At 49.3% G+C, this 15,788-nt stretch overlaps 1 protein-coding gene across 1 annotated transcript in view; it reads left to right on the forward strand.

Moving 5' to 3' along the window:
* The first annotated feature begins 365 nt into the window (after positions 1–365).
* The window catches only part of LOC129695167 (neurobeachin-like protein 2), a 116,292-nt gene continuing 100,869 nt past the window's right edge, over positions 366–15,788 (forward strand). Inside the window, exon 1 of the mRNA XM_055631942.1 lies at positions 366–956. Coding sequence (XP_055487917.1) covers positions 906–956 — 51 coding nt within the window. The 5' untranslated portion in view covers positions 366–905. The remainder of the gene's footprint in view (positions 957–15,788) is intronic.

Consider the following 15,788-nt stretch of genomic DNA (forward strand, 5'->3'; position numbering starts at 1 on the left):
TCTCCCTCTCACTCCCTCTCTCTCTCTCTATTTCTCTCTCTCTTCTCTCTCTCTGTCTGTCTCGCTGTATCTCTCTTTGTATCGGTCTCTCTCTCCCTTTCTCTTTCTCTCTCTCTCCCCCCCTCTCTCTCCCCCACACACACACACACACCTGGTTCAGCACTTCCTTCCTTTCTTTATTTCCCTCTCCCTCTGTGTGTGTCTAACACACACCTAGCTCCACCTATCCTCCTCCCTCCCCTGAGCCCCACACACACACACACACCTGCCCGCCTCCCTCCCTCCCTCTCTCTCCCCCACACCTGGCCGCAGTCCTTGACGTCGCTGTGTGTGTGTGTGTGCGTGTGTGTGGGACCGCGGGCTGTGGGTCGGGACCTGTGGTCGCGTCCCCCGGCCGGGAAGCAGCGCCTGGCTGCGGGACACAGTCGGCACCTCCTCTCCCTCTCCCTCTCCCTCACTCAACCCCCTCCAGCACCAGGCGCGCCCCCGCTTGCAATCCGCGTGCCCGCGGCCAGAGAGCAGCAAACTCTCTCTCTCCAGCTTCACCCAGACTAGAAACAAACCAGCTGAAGCAACAGGTCAAAGCAAGACGGAACCGAGATGGCGGAGACGTGAGAGTGTGCGTGTGTGTGACAGCCAGCCAGCCAGCGCCCAGCCAGCATCAAGCAGCAGTCTCACTCACAATGAAGCTGCCAGCCCTCTGATCAACGCTCCCTTCACCACCCACTGCTGTTTAATTTGTGTTTACTTCCAAACCTCTCTTTGCAAAGAAGGGAGAGAGAGAGAGAGAGAGAGAGAGGGGCAAAGAGAGCAGAGGATGATGAAGAGTTGTAAGAAAAAGCTGTGTGTGTGACGGGCAGAGACTGGTTACAGGAGCAACGCAGAGGGACATCGCCGGCAGAGGCATGGCCTCGAAGGAACGACTGTACGAGTTATGGATGTTGTACTTTACTAAGGTGAGGCGGTGCGCACCTGTAGCGGCGGGCCCGTCCCCTCCCCTCCTTTCCTCTCCTCCTTCTTCCCCCTCTCCTCCACTCCACTCTCCTCCTCCTTCCCCCTCTCCTCTCCTCCACTCCACTCTCCTCTCCTCCTCTCTCCCCTCCTGTCACTCCCCTCCTCCTCTCCCGTCACTCTCACCTTCCCCGTTCTTCTCCCCTTTCTCTCTTCTCCTTTCTTCTCTTCCGCTTTCACCCCCTGTCCTCCTCTCTCCTCTCCCCTCTCTCCTCCACACCACTCTATCTTCCCTCTCTCCTCTCTCCCCCTCCCCCCCCCATCCCCCTCCTCTCCTCCCCTCTCCTCCCCTCTCCTCCTCCTCTCCTCCGCCTCCCTCACCCTCTCCCTCCACCCCTCTCCTATCCCTCCTCTCCCCACCACTCTCTCTCTCCTCCACCACTCTCCTCCTCCTCTCCTCTCCCCCTCCCCCTCCTCTCCCCTCCCCCTCCTCCCTCTCTCCCCCCTTCTCCCCCTCCCCCTTTCCCACTCTCTCTCTCTCTCTTGCCCCAAACAAACGGAGCCGGCAACAAACGGATCCAAGCGACAGGTCGCAGTGTGTGTGTGTGTGTAGATCGTGTTGTGATATTCACTTTGCGATTACAATCCCATTTTAATTCCCTTACAAGGACATTTGAAAATATAATGTAAGCAATGTCCCCAATGTCTATACCGCGTTATGCAATGTTCATTTGGACACCTCCTTGCACGAGTTTCAACTCGCTATCTGTTGATGAAGAAACAAGGTTGACTCTTCCGTGTTTATACAGGGACGTTGTAAAAGGTGTTTCAGTTCCCCTTGGAGAATTGTTCTTAAAATGGGATTTAAATCTGCTTGGGTTTTAAAATGACATTTACTTTTTTTTTAAGCCCGTGATGTTTTTGTTATGTTTGTGGCCATTTGTTTTGTTTTTTGAAAGAGTTATTTGGAAATAAGTCGGTGAGTTTAGACGGAAATTAAGAGGGCGTGCTACCGAGGGGTCTTGTTAATGTGGCAGGTTTTTGATTGATATAGTAGCGTGTTTATTGCGAGAACGGCAATGTCTTTGTACCTCTGGTGTCAGGTCCTGAACTTGACCCACAAGGTTAATCCCGGGATGGTGGGACTGGCATATGATAGACAATAGACAATAGGTGCAGGAGCAGGCCATTCGGCCCATCGAGCCAGCACCGCCATTCAATGTGATCATGGCTGATCATCCACAATCAGTACCCCGTTCCTGCCTTCTCCCCATATCCCCTGACTCCGCTATCTTTAAGAGCCCTATCTAGCTCTCTCTTGAAAGCATCCAGAGAACCGGCCTCCACCGCCCTCCGAGGCAGAGAATTCCACAGACTCACCACTCTCTGTGAGAAAAAGTGTTTCCTCGTCTCCGTTCTAAATGGCTTGCCCCATATTCTTAGACTGTGGCCCCTGGTTCTGGACTCCCCCAACATCGGGAACATGTTTCCTGCCTCTAGCGTGTCCAAGCCCTTAACAATCTTATATGTTTCAATGAGATCGCCTCTCATCCTTCTAAACTCCAGAGTGTACATAGTCATAGACATAGAAAATAGGTGCAGGAGTAGGCCCTTTGGCCCTTCGAGCCTGCACCGCCATTCAATATGATCATGACTGATCATCTAACTCAGTATCCTGTACCTGCCTTCTCTCCATACCCCGTGATCCCTTTAGCCACAAGTACAAGCCCAGCTGCTCCATTCGCTCAGCATATGACAGTCCCGCCATCCCGGGAATTAACCTTGCAAACCTACGCTGCACTCCCTCAAAAGCAACGATGAAAGAATGGGTCGACTGGGCTTGTATTCACTGGAATTTAGAAGGATGAGAGGATATCTTGTAGAAACATAACATTCTTAAAGGATTGAATGCAGGAAAAAAAAATGGTTCCCGATGTTGGGGGGGGGGGGGGGGGGGGTGGGGGGGGGGAGTCCAGAACCAGGGGTCGCAGTTTAAGAATAAGGGGTAGGCCATTTGGAACTGAGGACCATTTAGAACTGCACCTATTGTCTATTGAGATGAGGAAAGACTTTTTCACCCAGAGAGTTGTGAATCTGTAGAATTCTCTGCCACAGAATTAGTGTGCCCAGATGCCATTATATAAATATGTGTGTATATATTTATATAATGTTATATGGACACACTGATCTGTTCTGTAGTCAATGCCTACTATGTTCTGTGGTGCTGAAGCTAAGCAGGAATTTCATTGTCCTATCAGGGACACATGACAATAAACTCTCTTGAACCTGAGAAGGCAGTGGAGGCCAATTCACTGGATGTTTTCAAGAGAGAGTTAGATTTAGTTCTTAGGGCTAAATGAATCAAGGGATATGGGGAGAAGGCAGGAACTGATTGGGGATGATCAGCCATGATCACATTGAATGGCTGCGCTGGCTCGAAGGGCCGAATGGCCTACTCCTGCACCTATTTGTCTATGTTGATAGGGTGAGATTCAATGTAACCGCAATGGCACTGCCTTGAAAGAAAAGTCATTTATTTTCGATTTGAATCAGTTTAAATTTGCATTTGGAACTGCAGGAAGATTGGCGGAAAGTTGACCTGACCTGTTTGCAGCTTTGAAGTTGGTCGTTTGCTACTTTCCATCCGAGTGACTGTTTCCTGAAGGTGTTTATTTTTTTGGTTGGTTGCCGTGGGATATTTGAACGAAGGTAGACACAAAAAGCTGGAGTATCTGAGCATCTCTGGAGAGGAGGAATGGGCGGAGTTTCTGGTCGAGACCCTTCGTCAGACCCAAGGGAGAGTGACAGAGTCTGAAGAGGTCAGATTGAATGGTGGGGTAGACTTGATGGGCCAAATGGCCTAATTCTGCTCCTATCACTTGTGAACCTGATGATGTAACCAAGGGGCTGGCTTTATGCAGGTTCATAAGTGATAGGAGCAGAATCCCCCCACCCCCCCCCCCCACATTCCAATGGCCACAGTTTACGAATAAGGGGTAAGCCATTTGGAACGGAGACGAGGAAACACGTTCTCTCACGGAGAGTTGTGAGTCTGTGGAATTCTCTGCCTCAAAGGACGGTGGAGGCCAGTTCTCTGGATGCTTTCAAGTGAGAGCTAGATAGGGCTCTTAAAGATAGCGGAGTCAGGGGATATGGGGAGAAGGCAGGAACGGGGTACTGATTGTGGATGATCAGCCATGATCACATTGAATGGCAGTGCTGGCTCGAAGGGCCGAATGGCCGACTCCTGCACCTGTTGTCTATTATCTATTATTATCTATTATGAAATGTCTCCCATTCCTCTTCTCCAGAGATGCTGCCCGTCCCGTGGAGTTACTCCAGCTCTTTGTGTCTATGTTCGGTTTAAACCAGCATCTGCAGTTCCTTCCCACACAAAAACATAAAATGGGTTTGGCAACATGCAAATCAGATTCTGTGTGTCATACTGAGGTGTTGGCAGATTGTGGGCGGGTAGCACAGTGGCACAGCGGGTAGAGCCGTTGTCTCACGGCACCAGAGATGCCGGGTTCCATCCTGATCTCGGGTGCCGTCTGTGTGGAGTTTGCACGTTCTCCACGTGACCGTGTGGGTTTCCTCCGGGCGCTCCGGTTTCCTCCCACATCCCAAAGACCCACAGGTTTGTAGGTTAATTGGCCGTCTGTAAATTAAACTGCACCTACAGTGCAGGAAGTGGTGAGGAAGTGGGATAACATGGGACTAGTGTGAACGGGTGATCGATGGTCGGCACGGGCTCGGTGGGCTGAAGGGCCTGTTTCCATGCTGTATCTTTTGGTGCAAAGCACAGTGCAGGCCAGTTTCTTGCTATCCTGAGTATAAAATCATGAGAGGAATAGTTTAATAGACAATGCAGGAGTAGGCCATTTGGCCCTTCGAGCCAGCACCGCCATACAATGTGATCATGGCTGATCATCCCCAATCAGTACCCCGTTCCTGCCTTCTCCCCATATCCCCTGACTCCACTATCTTTGAGACCCTATCTAGCTCTCTCTTGTATCCAGAGAACCAAGCCTTTACCCAGAGAGTTTTCATGAGTCTGTGCACTTGATGCGCGACTCTGAGACAGAACCGAATTCCACAGACACCCCAGTCACCACTCTCTGGGCATGAAAAGGCAGTGTTTCCTCATCTCCATTCTAAAAAGGCCAACCTTCTAAATGGCCATCTTATTCTTAAACTGTGTGTGGCCCCTGGTTCTGGACTCCCCCAACATCGGGAACATGTTTCCTGCCTCTAGTGTGTCCAAACCCTTAACAATCTTATATATTTCAATAAGATTCCCTCTCATCCTTCTAAACTCCAGAGTGTACAAGCCCAGCTGCTCCATTCTCTCAGCGTATGACAGTCCCGCCATCCCGGGAATTAACCTTGTAAACCTACGCTGCACTCCCTCAATAGCAATAATGTCCTTTCTCAAATTTGGGGACAAAAACTGCACACGATACTCCAGGTGTGCTCTCACTAGTGGCCTCTACAACTGCAGAAGGGCCTCTTTGCTCCTGTACACAACTCCTCTTGTTGTGAAGGCCAACATGCCATTAGTTTGATTAAACAGAGAGTAAGAATCAGCGCACATAGGTTTAAGATGAGGGGGGGGAAGATTTAATAGGAACCTGAGGGGTAACGTTTTTACATAAAGGGTGGTAGGTGCATGGAATGAACTACCGGAGGAGGTAGTTGAGGCAGGTACTTTTAGTTTAGTTTGAGAGATACGCTGACAATTTACACTTCCACCAAGCCAAATAAACTACAAACCTGCACGTCTTTGGAGTGTGGGAGGAAACCGAAGATCTCGGAAAAAACCCACGCAGGTCACGGGGAGAACGTACAAACTCCGTACAGACAGCGCCCGTGGTCGGGATCGAACCCGGGTCTCTGGCGCTGTGAGGCAGCGACTCTACCCACTATATCTATATATCGCCCACTATCACAACATTTAAGAAACAATTAGACACGGCACAAGTTTAGAGGGATGTTGCAAAGGAGTAAGCCATTTAGAACGGAGACGAGGAAACACTTTTTCTCACAGAGAGTTGTGAGTCTGTGGAATTCTCTGCCTCAGAGGGCGGTGGAGGCCGGTTCTTTGGCTATTTTCAAGAGAGAGCTAGATAGAGCTCTTAAAGATAGTGGAGTCAGGAGATATGGGAAGAAGGCAGGAACGGGGTACTGATTGGGGATGATCTGCCATGATCACATTGAATGGCGGTTCTGGCTTGAAGGGCCGAATGGCCTACTCCTGCACCTATTGTCTGTAGTCTCTTGTCTATTGACAAATGCAAGCAGGTGGGACAAGTGTGGATGGGGCATGTTGGCCGGCGTGGGCAAGTTGGGCCGATGGGCCTGTTTCCACGTTGTACAGGGCTGCCAAAATTGGGTGAGAGTTGAGAGTGAGAAATTGCGAGGGAGAGTAGTGATCGAGGGGGGTGAGGGTGTGGGAAGGGGGTGTCCCCTCTCCCCCGGTAGGGAGCTTTTCCATTTTTCAGCTTGAAATTGTGCAATCTGGTGCATACTGTACTGAGTCTTTTAACTTACACTTGAATGCAACATTTGTGCTTCAAATTGGATTAGGTATAAGGTTACGTTCCTAATTACATTCCACAGTAGAGCCAGGCTCTGATCAACAGGTGCAGCACATGAATGACCTTAGTATATTCATGTATGGAAATCAGATTATAATTCATGCTGTTATGCATATATATAGCAAAACAAAAACATAGAAACAAGGCAAGAGGAGTCAGACTTCCATCACTGTTCTGCACAAATAAATCAATTAACCTTACACTTTGACTATAGAAACAAGCCTCAAATAATGTCACATATGGTTCAATGAAAGTAAGATGTATATGTAAAACATATATATGGAAACAGGCCCTTCGGCCCACCAAGTCCACACCGACCAGCAATCTGCCGTACACCAGTTGTAACCTACATACCTGGGGCAATTTACAGAAGCCAATTAACCTACAAACCTTCTTTTGGATGTGGCAGAAACCGGAATATCCAGAGAAAACCATGTGGTCATAAGGAGAATGTACAAATACTGTACAGACAGCACCCATAGTCAGGATCCAATCTGGGTCGCTGGTGCTGTAAGGCATCAACTCTACCGCTGCGCCACCCCATAAAATTATTTTTTCTGTAATATATTTATTATGCTGCCACGTCAATAAAGATGTACATATGATTCTGATTTCTGCCCTTAGTTGGATAACACACACAGGGCCGGATTTACGTATAAACTTCACAAGCTTAAGCTAAGGGCCTTGAGAACTAGGGGGGCCTCGGCAGGGCCAGATTTACCTATAGGCTTCATAGGCTGAAGCCTAAGGCCTCAAAATCTAGGGAGCCCCTGGCCAAGGTGTTTTTTTTTCCCCAGAGTAAAAAAAATCCCAAGAAAAAAAAAAATTGGAGTGCTATCAGCGTTTCCACTTTGACGCAAATTACCTGAAATTCTGGTTCCGGCCCGCTAGAAGTTTTGGGGAAAGAATTGCGACCATCCGCGCCTGCGCAGTTGGGGGAAGCCGGTGACACAGTAGCGACGCAAAATGACGCTGTCTCTCCGCGCGTGTGCAGTGAGGGGAAGGGGGATGGAGTACGAAGGAGGAGGGGGTGGTGGGAAAGGGGGATTATCTATAGTGAGATTGGAAAATTAAGGTAGGCTTTAGGGCAATTATATTTTCTCCTCCATATGAATAATATCAAAACAATTGGAACTGCTTTCTTTTCCTTAATAACAATACTGAAAAATATGTATTCCATAGTTTGCGACTTTCATTTTGTATCTTATTTTTAATGTGCACACACTAACACAGTCGAACAGTAACAGGCAATCAAATCAACACACAAAACATTTCCTAAAAAAAAGTTTTATTTACTGCAAAAACTTACAGTATTTTATTTGCAGTGTTTGCATGCTCCTTTATAACATTTTACAGTACAACTTGATTATTAAAACAAGGACAGCTTCAATTCGTGATTTAAAAAAAAAGTATACAACAATGATCCCAATCATTCCATTCCAACCACTCGTTACTTTTGACTCAACCAAACTTATTTCTGAAATATTGGTCATAGATTTGGTGCAAAAATGCTCCAAAATAAGTCTCAGAATGCACCAGAGAGCATCTAAAACCCCAGAGCTTCCAGGGCCCTTAAACAGGCCCTGGACCCCGGCCACAAGGGTCTTTGACCTTCGCGCTTGTGATATGCGTTGCGTGCACTTATTTTGCATAACATTTTTGTAATCTTGCCATGCCACCCCCATTTTTGAAAAGCTTCGTACGGGTCTGGTCTATAATATTTTTGACACTGTCATAGTCCTTTCTTACATATGCTGTCACAACGCACTGTAGTCTCTAAACAACACTTCATTAATTTTCCTTGCCCTCCATTTCAGAATAAAAGTGTTTTAAGCCGATAACTCGACACTAGTACTGGCAATAAATAAAAAGCGCAGCTTTCCAGCCCTTATCTCATTGGCCACGCTCGGCTGCACATCAGTGTCAATCTGGTGGACTCTTCCATCTTCCTCTCGCCATGGGGGTGGGGGATTGGGAGGGGCCTCACAAGTGGAATAGCCTAGGGTCTCCCTTCATCTAAATCCGTCCCTGAGATAGGTACACGGAACAAGTTTTGAGGGATATTGGCGAAGGGGTAAGCCATTTAGAACGGAGACGCAGAAACACTTCTTCACAAAGAGAGTTGCGAGTCTGTGGAATGGCCTATTCCTGCACCTATTGTCTATTGTCAGGTGCAAGCAGGTGGGCCAAGTGTAGATTGTGTAGATGGGGCATGGTTGGCCAGTGTGGGCAAGTTGGGCCAATGGGCCTGTTTCCACGTTGTTTCACTATATGACACTGTGGGTTGAAGTGAAATTGTCAGTGAAATGGTTAAGTTCTGGATTTCCCAACTTGGCAGTGGGCTGCTGTTGGAAGTGAATAAATGAGCCTCACTGAGTGGTTGAGAGCAGTGTTGTGGAGAGGCTAAATAAAGCATGTGCATACAAGTGTTGTTCCCAGTAAACTCCTCTGACAGGGCAAACAAGGATTCTCGCCCAGCTTGCGGGGAAAGTGGAAACTGAGTTGCATTGCAATTGCAAGGGGTTTGTATCTAGGGTGGCGCAGCGCCAGAGACCCCGGTTCAATCCTGACTACGGGTGCTGTCTGTACGGAGTTTGTACGTTCACCCCGTGACCTATTTTAAGAATAAGGAGTAAGCCATTTAGAACGGAGACCAGGAAACACTTTTTCACACAGAGAGCTGTGAGTCTGTGAGTCGGTGGAGGCCGGTTCTCTGGATACTATCATGAGAGAGCTAGATAGGGCTCTTAAAGATAGTGGAGTCAGGGGATATGGGGAGAAGGCAGGAACGGGGTACTGATTGTGGATGACCAGCCATGATCACATTGAATGATGGTGCTGGCCTGAAGGGCCGAATGGCCTACTCCTGCACCTATTGTTGGGATTTCCCCGGGTTCTCCAGTTTCCTCCCACACCCCAAAGATGTGCGGGTTTGTAGGCTTCCGTAAAGACTGTAAATTGTTCCCAGTGCGTGTAGGACAGTGCTAGTGTACGGGGTGGGCTCGGTGGGCCGAAGGGCTTGTTTCCGCGCCGTATCTCTAAAGCCTAAGTCTTTCGCAACATCGAAATGCCTCAAAGCACATTACCACCAAATAAATCGTTTTTAAATGGCAGCGTTGTGGTAATACAGGAAGCACTGTTACGAGTGTATACTTGACAGAGTTTACATGCTTGCCTGTGACCTAGAATGTGGTCATTCGGCCCATCAAGTCCGTGCTGGCTCCCACCAGAGCACTTTTGTCAGTCCCCATTCTCTTCTCATAGGGGGAGCTCCTCTCGCAGCAGCCATGTCAGCAGCGTGTTAGTTTTTTGCAACTTTTTAAATTTTTTAAGTATGTCTTAAAGTATGTATTTAATTTTCCTCGGTGTGTTTTGTGTGTGGGGGGGGGGGGTAAGGGGGGTAGGGGGAAAACCGCTTCCGTCGCCTCCTACATCGAGAGGCGACTTTTTCCAGGTCGCCTCCCCCGTGGCCTAACATCAAGGATCGGCGCGGCTTTTCTACGGAGATGCGCCCGGGGCTTCAGTGGCGGGCGCAGCGTGGACTCTCATTGTGGAGCGGGTGAGCCCTCGCTGGGGCTCGCTGGAGGGGAGCGCTCCGTTTCGCTGGCCCGGGGCAGCCGGCAGCCTGAAGTCGCGGTCTGCAGAGTTCCAGCTGGTGCGGCGTCTACAGCCCAGGATCCCTCGTGGGGGACCCGGGGGAAGAAGAAGCCATCACTGCCGGCCCGCGGCCAACTTCTACCGCGGGGCCGGCATGGACTTACCATCACCCTGGAGGGGAGCTTCGACTGCCGGCCCTGTAGTCTGCGGTGCTTCTGGCTGCGGCGGAGACTTTAAATCTCGACCGCCGGCTTGCGGCCTACAACAACCTAAAGCCGCGGTCTCCGGTGAGGAAGAGCCGATCCTGGACTGACTCTGGACTCTGGTCCTGTCCACGGGGGGAAATGGAGGAGGACTGGCCAAATTTTGTGCCTTCCACCACAGTGATGAATGCTGTGGTGGATGTTTGCGTAACAGTTTTATTGTGGTTGTGTGTTCTTTATTATTGTATCGCTGCTGACAACCCAAATTCCACCGACCCTGGTTGTGTGGCAAATAAATTCTATCTATCTAAATTCTATCTATCTTTCAATTAAGTTTTAAGTTGCAACAGTGCTTTTGTTGGGTGCTGACCAGTCAACGGAAAAAACAGTGGGAAAGCTTTGCAGCACCACGTACAGTTGTATCGGGTTCTGGTGGGATCACATCTGGAGTATTGTGTACAGTTTTGGTCTCCTAATTTGAGGGAGGACATCCTTGTGATTGAGGCAGTGCAGCGTAGGTTCACGAGATTGATCCCTGGGATGGCGGGACTGTCATATGAGGAAAGATTGTAAAGACTAGGCTTGTATTCACTGGAGATTAGAAGGATGAGGGGGGGGGGATCTTATAGAAACATATAAAATTATAAAAGGACTGGACAAGCTAGATGCAGGAAAAAATGTTCCCAATGTTGGGCGAGTCCAGAACCAGGGGCCACAGTCTTAGAATAAAGGGGAGGTCATTTAAGACTGAGGTGAGAAAAAAAACGTTTTCACCCCGAGCGTTGTGAATTTATTGAATTCCCTGCCACAGTGAACAGTGGAGGCCAAATCACTGGATGGATTTAAGAGAGAGTTAGATAGAGCTCTGGGGGCTAGTGGAGTCGAGGGATATGGGGAGAAGGCAGGCACGGGTTATTGATTGGGGACAATCAGCCATGATCACAATGAATGGCGGTGCTGGCTCGAAGGGCCGAATGGCTTTCTCCTTCAGCCTACTAGCAATCACCCCGTACAGTAGGCACTCTCCTGCACACACTAGGTACACTAGGGACAATTTACAACTTTGCCAAAGCCAATTAACCTACAAACTTGCATGTCTTTGGAGTGTTGGAGGAAACTGGAGCGCCCGGAGAAAACCCACGCAGGTCACGGGGAGAACGTGCAAACTCCGTACAGACAGCACCTGAAGTCAGGATTGAACCGGGGTCTCTGGTCAGTCACTCTGTGGGTGCTAATACTTCTTGTTTCATGTCCAAATGTTGACATCGCTATCATCGTCCGTCCTGAAAAAGGACGCAAGCTTCCGGCGACAATCAGTGGAAGCCGTCACTTGTTGCAATAGATGATGGTGGTAGCAGAATTAGCTCCGGATACTTCCAGTCTCCAGCCCCGCCACGTGGAAGCTTCTGCTGTGGGGCCATTGCTAATGCTATAATCTGTTTAAGGCACAAAGGTGTTTCCCTTTCAAAAGGACTTGGAGAACAATATGATGCGTGCATCATGTGAGTTCTCATGTGCAACGTCTATCCTGCCCAGCAGGTTTGTGTGAGCTGCTGACTGCCGTGCCAATAGCTGAATATTTATCCCAACACTGCACAGGAACAGGTCCTTCAGCCCACACTGTGTACGGGGAACATGATGCCAAGTTAAACTAATCTAACTAATCTCTTCTGCCTGCACGTGATCCACATCCCTCCATTCCCTGCATATCCGTGTGACTATCGAAAGGCCTCTTAGACAATAGACAATAGGTGCAGGAGTAGGCCATTCGACCCTTCGAGCCAACACCGCCATTCAATGTGATCATGGCTGATCATCCCCAACCAGTACCCCGTTCCTGCCTTCTCCCCACATCCCCTGACTCCGCTATCTTTAAGAGCCCTATCTAACTCTCTCTTGAAAGCATCCAGAGAACCTGCCTCCACCGCCCTCTGAGGCAGAGAATTCCACAGATGCACAACTCCCTGTGTGAAAAAGTGTTTCCTCGTCTCCGTTCTAAATGGCTTACCCCTTACTCTTAAACTGTGGCCCCTGGTTCTGGACTCTGGACAACATCGGGAACATGTTTCCTGCCTCTAGCGTGTCCAAACCATTAATAATCTTATATTTCAATAAGATATCCTCTCATCCTTCTAAACTCCAGAAGGTACAAGCCCAGCTGCACCATTCTCTCAGCATATGACAGTCCGGCCATCCCGGGAATTAACCTGGTGAACCTACGCTGCACTCCGCCACTATCCTATCTGCCTCCACCACCACCCCTGGCAGCTCGTTCTAAGACCCCATTCAGTACATGTGACAATAAACTAAACAAATTAATTAATCTAGATTCTGTGTAAACAAACGATGAGGGTTTGTCGGCACTGGGCCTCTCCTCACTGGAGTTTAGAAGGACGAGGGGGGGACCTCATTGAAACTTACCGAATAGTGAAAGGCCTGGATAGAGTGGAAGTGGAGAGGATGTTTCCACTAGTGGGAGAGTCTAGGACTAGAGGTCACAGCCTCAGAATTAAAGGACGTTCCTTTAGGAAAGAGATGAGGAGGAATTTATTTAGTCAGAGGGTGGGGAATCTGTGGAAGCTTTACCACAGACGGCTGTGGGGGCCAAGTCAGTGGATATTTTTAAGACAGAGATAGAGAGATTCTTGATTAGTACGGGGAGACGGCAGGAGAATGGGGTTGGGAGCGAGATATAGATCAGCCATGATTGAATGGCGGAGTAGAGTTAAGGTCAAAAGTGATAGTAGATTTAGGCCATTCCGCCCATCAAGTCTACTCCGCCATTCAATCATGGCTGATCTATCTCTCCCTCCGAACCCCATTCTCCTGCCTTCTCCCCATAACCCATGACACCCGTACTGATGAAGAATCTATCTATCTCTGCCTTCAAAATAGCCACTGATTTGGCCTCAACAGCCGTCTGTGGCAAATGATTCCACAGATTCACCGCCCTCTGACTGAAGAAATTTCTCCTCATCTCCTTCCTAAAGGAACGTTCTTTAATTCTGAGGCTACGAGGCTTGATGTGGCCAATGGTCCAAATCTGCTCCTATCACTTCTGACCTTAAAACTAAATCTTGCCCCACACATCTCCTTTAAAGTTTGCTCCTCCCACCTTGAAGCCCTGTTCTCTTGTCTTTCATATTTGCCCCCTCGATAAAACGTTCTGACTGTCTATTCAATCTATGCCTCCCATAATTTTGTCTATACGTCTATCAGATCTCCCCTCATTCGTCAGTGTTCCAGAGAAAACGATCCATATCTGACCAACCTGTCCCGTATTAGCCAGGACATCCCGTATATTGGGCTAAATTGGTTTGTCCCGTACGGGACCGCCCTTGTCCCGTATTTGACCGCTGCTACTCGGGTTGAGGGGACTGTCGGGTCGGAGCGCCACGTCCGGCCCCGCCTCACCCGTCCCGACGTAGTGCAGCCCATGGAGTGCAGCAGCAGCAGCAGCAGCAGCAGCGCCTCGCCCGTGGCCCCGTCGGTCGGTCGGCAGCCCGGCCCAGCTGTCCGACCTTCGGACCTTCGCTTACCGCCGACACCACCGACACCCCTCCTCCTTCTCACGGCCGATCATCGGTTCAGGGGTTGGACGGGGCGCCGGACTTTGGCCCCCGGGCCAAAACTCCTCAGCTGGCCCCGCCGGCTGGGCCTTGTGTGCAGTCCAGCACCCCGGGCCAACTCACCATTCACCCAGACACGGCCCAGTCGGTCAACGAATTGCCGTCGGGAAGTTGTCCCATATTTTGACCTTTTGTCCCTAATTTGGGAGCGAGAACGTTGGCGACCCTGACTACAACCTCTCCCTGTAGCTGAAACCCTCTGTGAGTTGACACAGGCAGCAAGCTGGTAAACCTCCTCTGCGTTTCTTTTCAAAAACCTCCACATCCTTCCTGTAATGGGGCGACCAGAACTGCACTCAATTCTCCAAATGTGGCTTATCTAATGTCTGAGAGAGCTGCATCATGACCTTCTGACTCTTATACTTAATACTTTTTTCACACACAGAGAGTGGTGAGTCTGTGGAATTCTCTGCCTCAGAGGGCGGTGGAGGCCGGTTCTCTGGATACTTTCAAGAGAGAGCTAGATAGGGCTCTTAAAGATAGCGGAGTCAGGGGATATGGGGAGAAGGCAAGAAACGGGGTACTGATTGGGGATGATCAGCCATGATCACATTGAATGGTGGTGCTGGCTCGAAGGGCCGAATGGCCTACTCCTGCACCTATTGTCTATTGTCAACTCATGAAAGCAAGCATACCATATACCGTGTGTGGGAAAGAACTGCAGGTGCTGGTTTACTCCGAAGATACAAAATGCTGGAGTAACTCAGCGAGACAGGCATCATCTTTGGGGAGAAGGAATTGGTGACATTTCATATCTTGAACCGTATGGTTATTGATCCACCATCGTTCACACTTGTTCTGTGTTATCCAATCCACTCAACAGACAATAGGTGCAGGAGGAGGCCATTCGGCTCTTTGAGCCAGCACCGCCATTCAATGATCATCCCAATCAGTACCCCGTTCCTGCCTTCTCCCCATATCCCCTGACTTCTCTATCTTCAAGAGCCCTATCTAGCTCTCTCTTGGAAGTGCTCTATCTGCACTTGGCTTTGCTGATGAGAATAGCAACAGAATTCCCTCTCTCAAGGAGACGAGATCTATTTTCAAGAGAGAGCTAGAGAGGGCTCTTAAAGATAGTGGAGTCAGGGGATATGGGGAGAAGGCAGGAACGGGGTACTGATTGGGGATGATCAGCCATGATCACATTGAATGGTGGTGCTGGCTCGAAGGGCCGAATGGCCTACTCCTGCACCTATTGTCTATTGTCTATGGTCTATATTTTGGCATCTCGAGTTCCCTCCCTAACTAAGTAACGATGTGTATTTCGGAGGGGGTGGGGGGGGGGGGGGGGGCAGGTGAGGGGGGGGGGGGAGAGGGTGGGGGGGTGTGTTCAAAATGGGACATCCCATATCCGCTAGACCCGACCTCTCACTCGCCAATAATTCTCAAAACATGGAATGTATTAAAATGAAATTCAAACAAATACTTGCGCTGGAGATGAAAAGTATTGATATTTATTTTTAGCTGCGGGGCATGGTATTTTGAGCCTAACACATTTACACAGGAGGATTGTAAATGTGATTGTCTTAATTTGAAATCTGAATTACGGCACATGAATTGTACAGAGAGGAGGGGAAATGAGTAGAACAGCATAAAGAAGGATTGGTCTGGTCTCTGTGTCGTTCCAGAACACTAACAATATTAGTATTGTGTACTTGGTAAGCTGAGCGCAGCAGGTGTTCGAAGGTCAAGGAAGGATCTCGGCCCGAAATGTCACCACCTATCCATGTTCTCCACAGATGCTGCCTGACCCGCTGAGTTACTCCAGCACTCTGTGAAACGTCACCTATCCATGTTCTCCACAGATGCTG

Source organism: Leucoraja erinacea, unplaced genomic scaffold (assembly GCF_028641065.1).
Source record: "Leucoraja erinacea ecotype New England unplaced genomic scaffold, Leri_hhj_1 Leri_96S, whole genome shotgun sequence".
Classification (NCBI taxonomy): Eukaryota; Metazoa; Chordata; class Chondrichthyes; order Rajiformes; family Rajidae; genus Leucoraja; species Leucoraja erinaceus.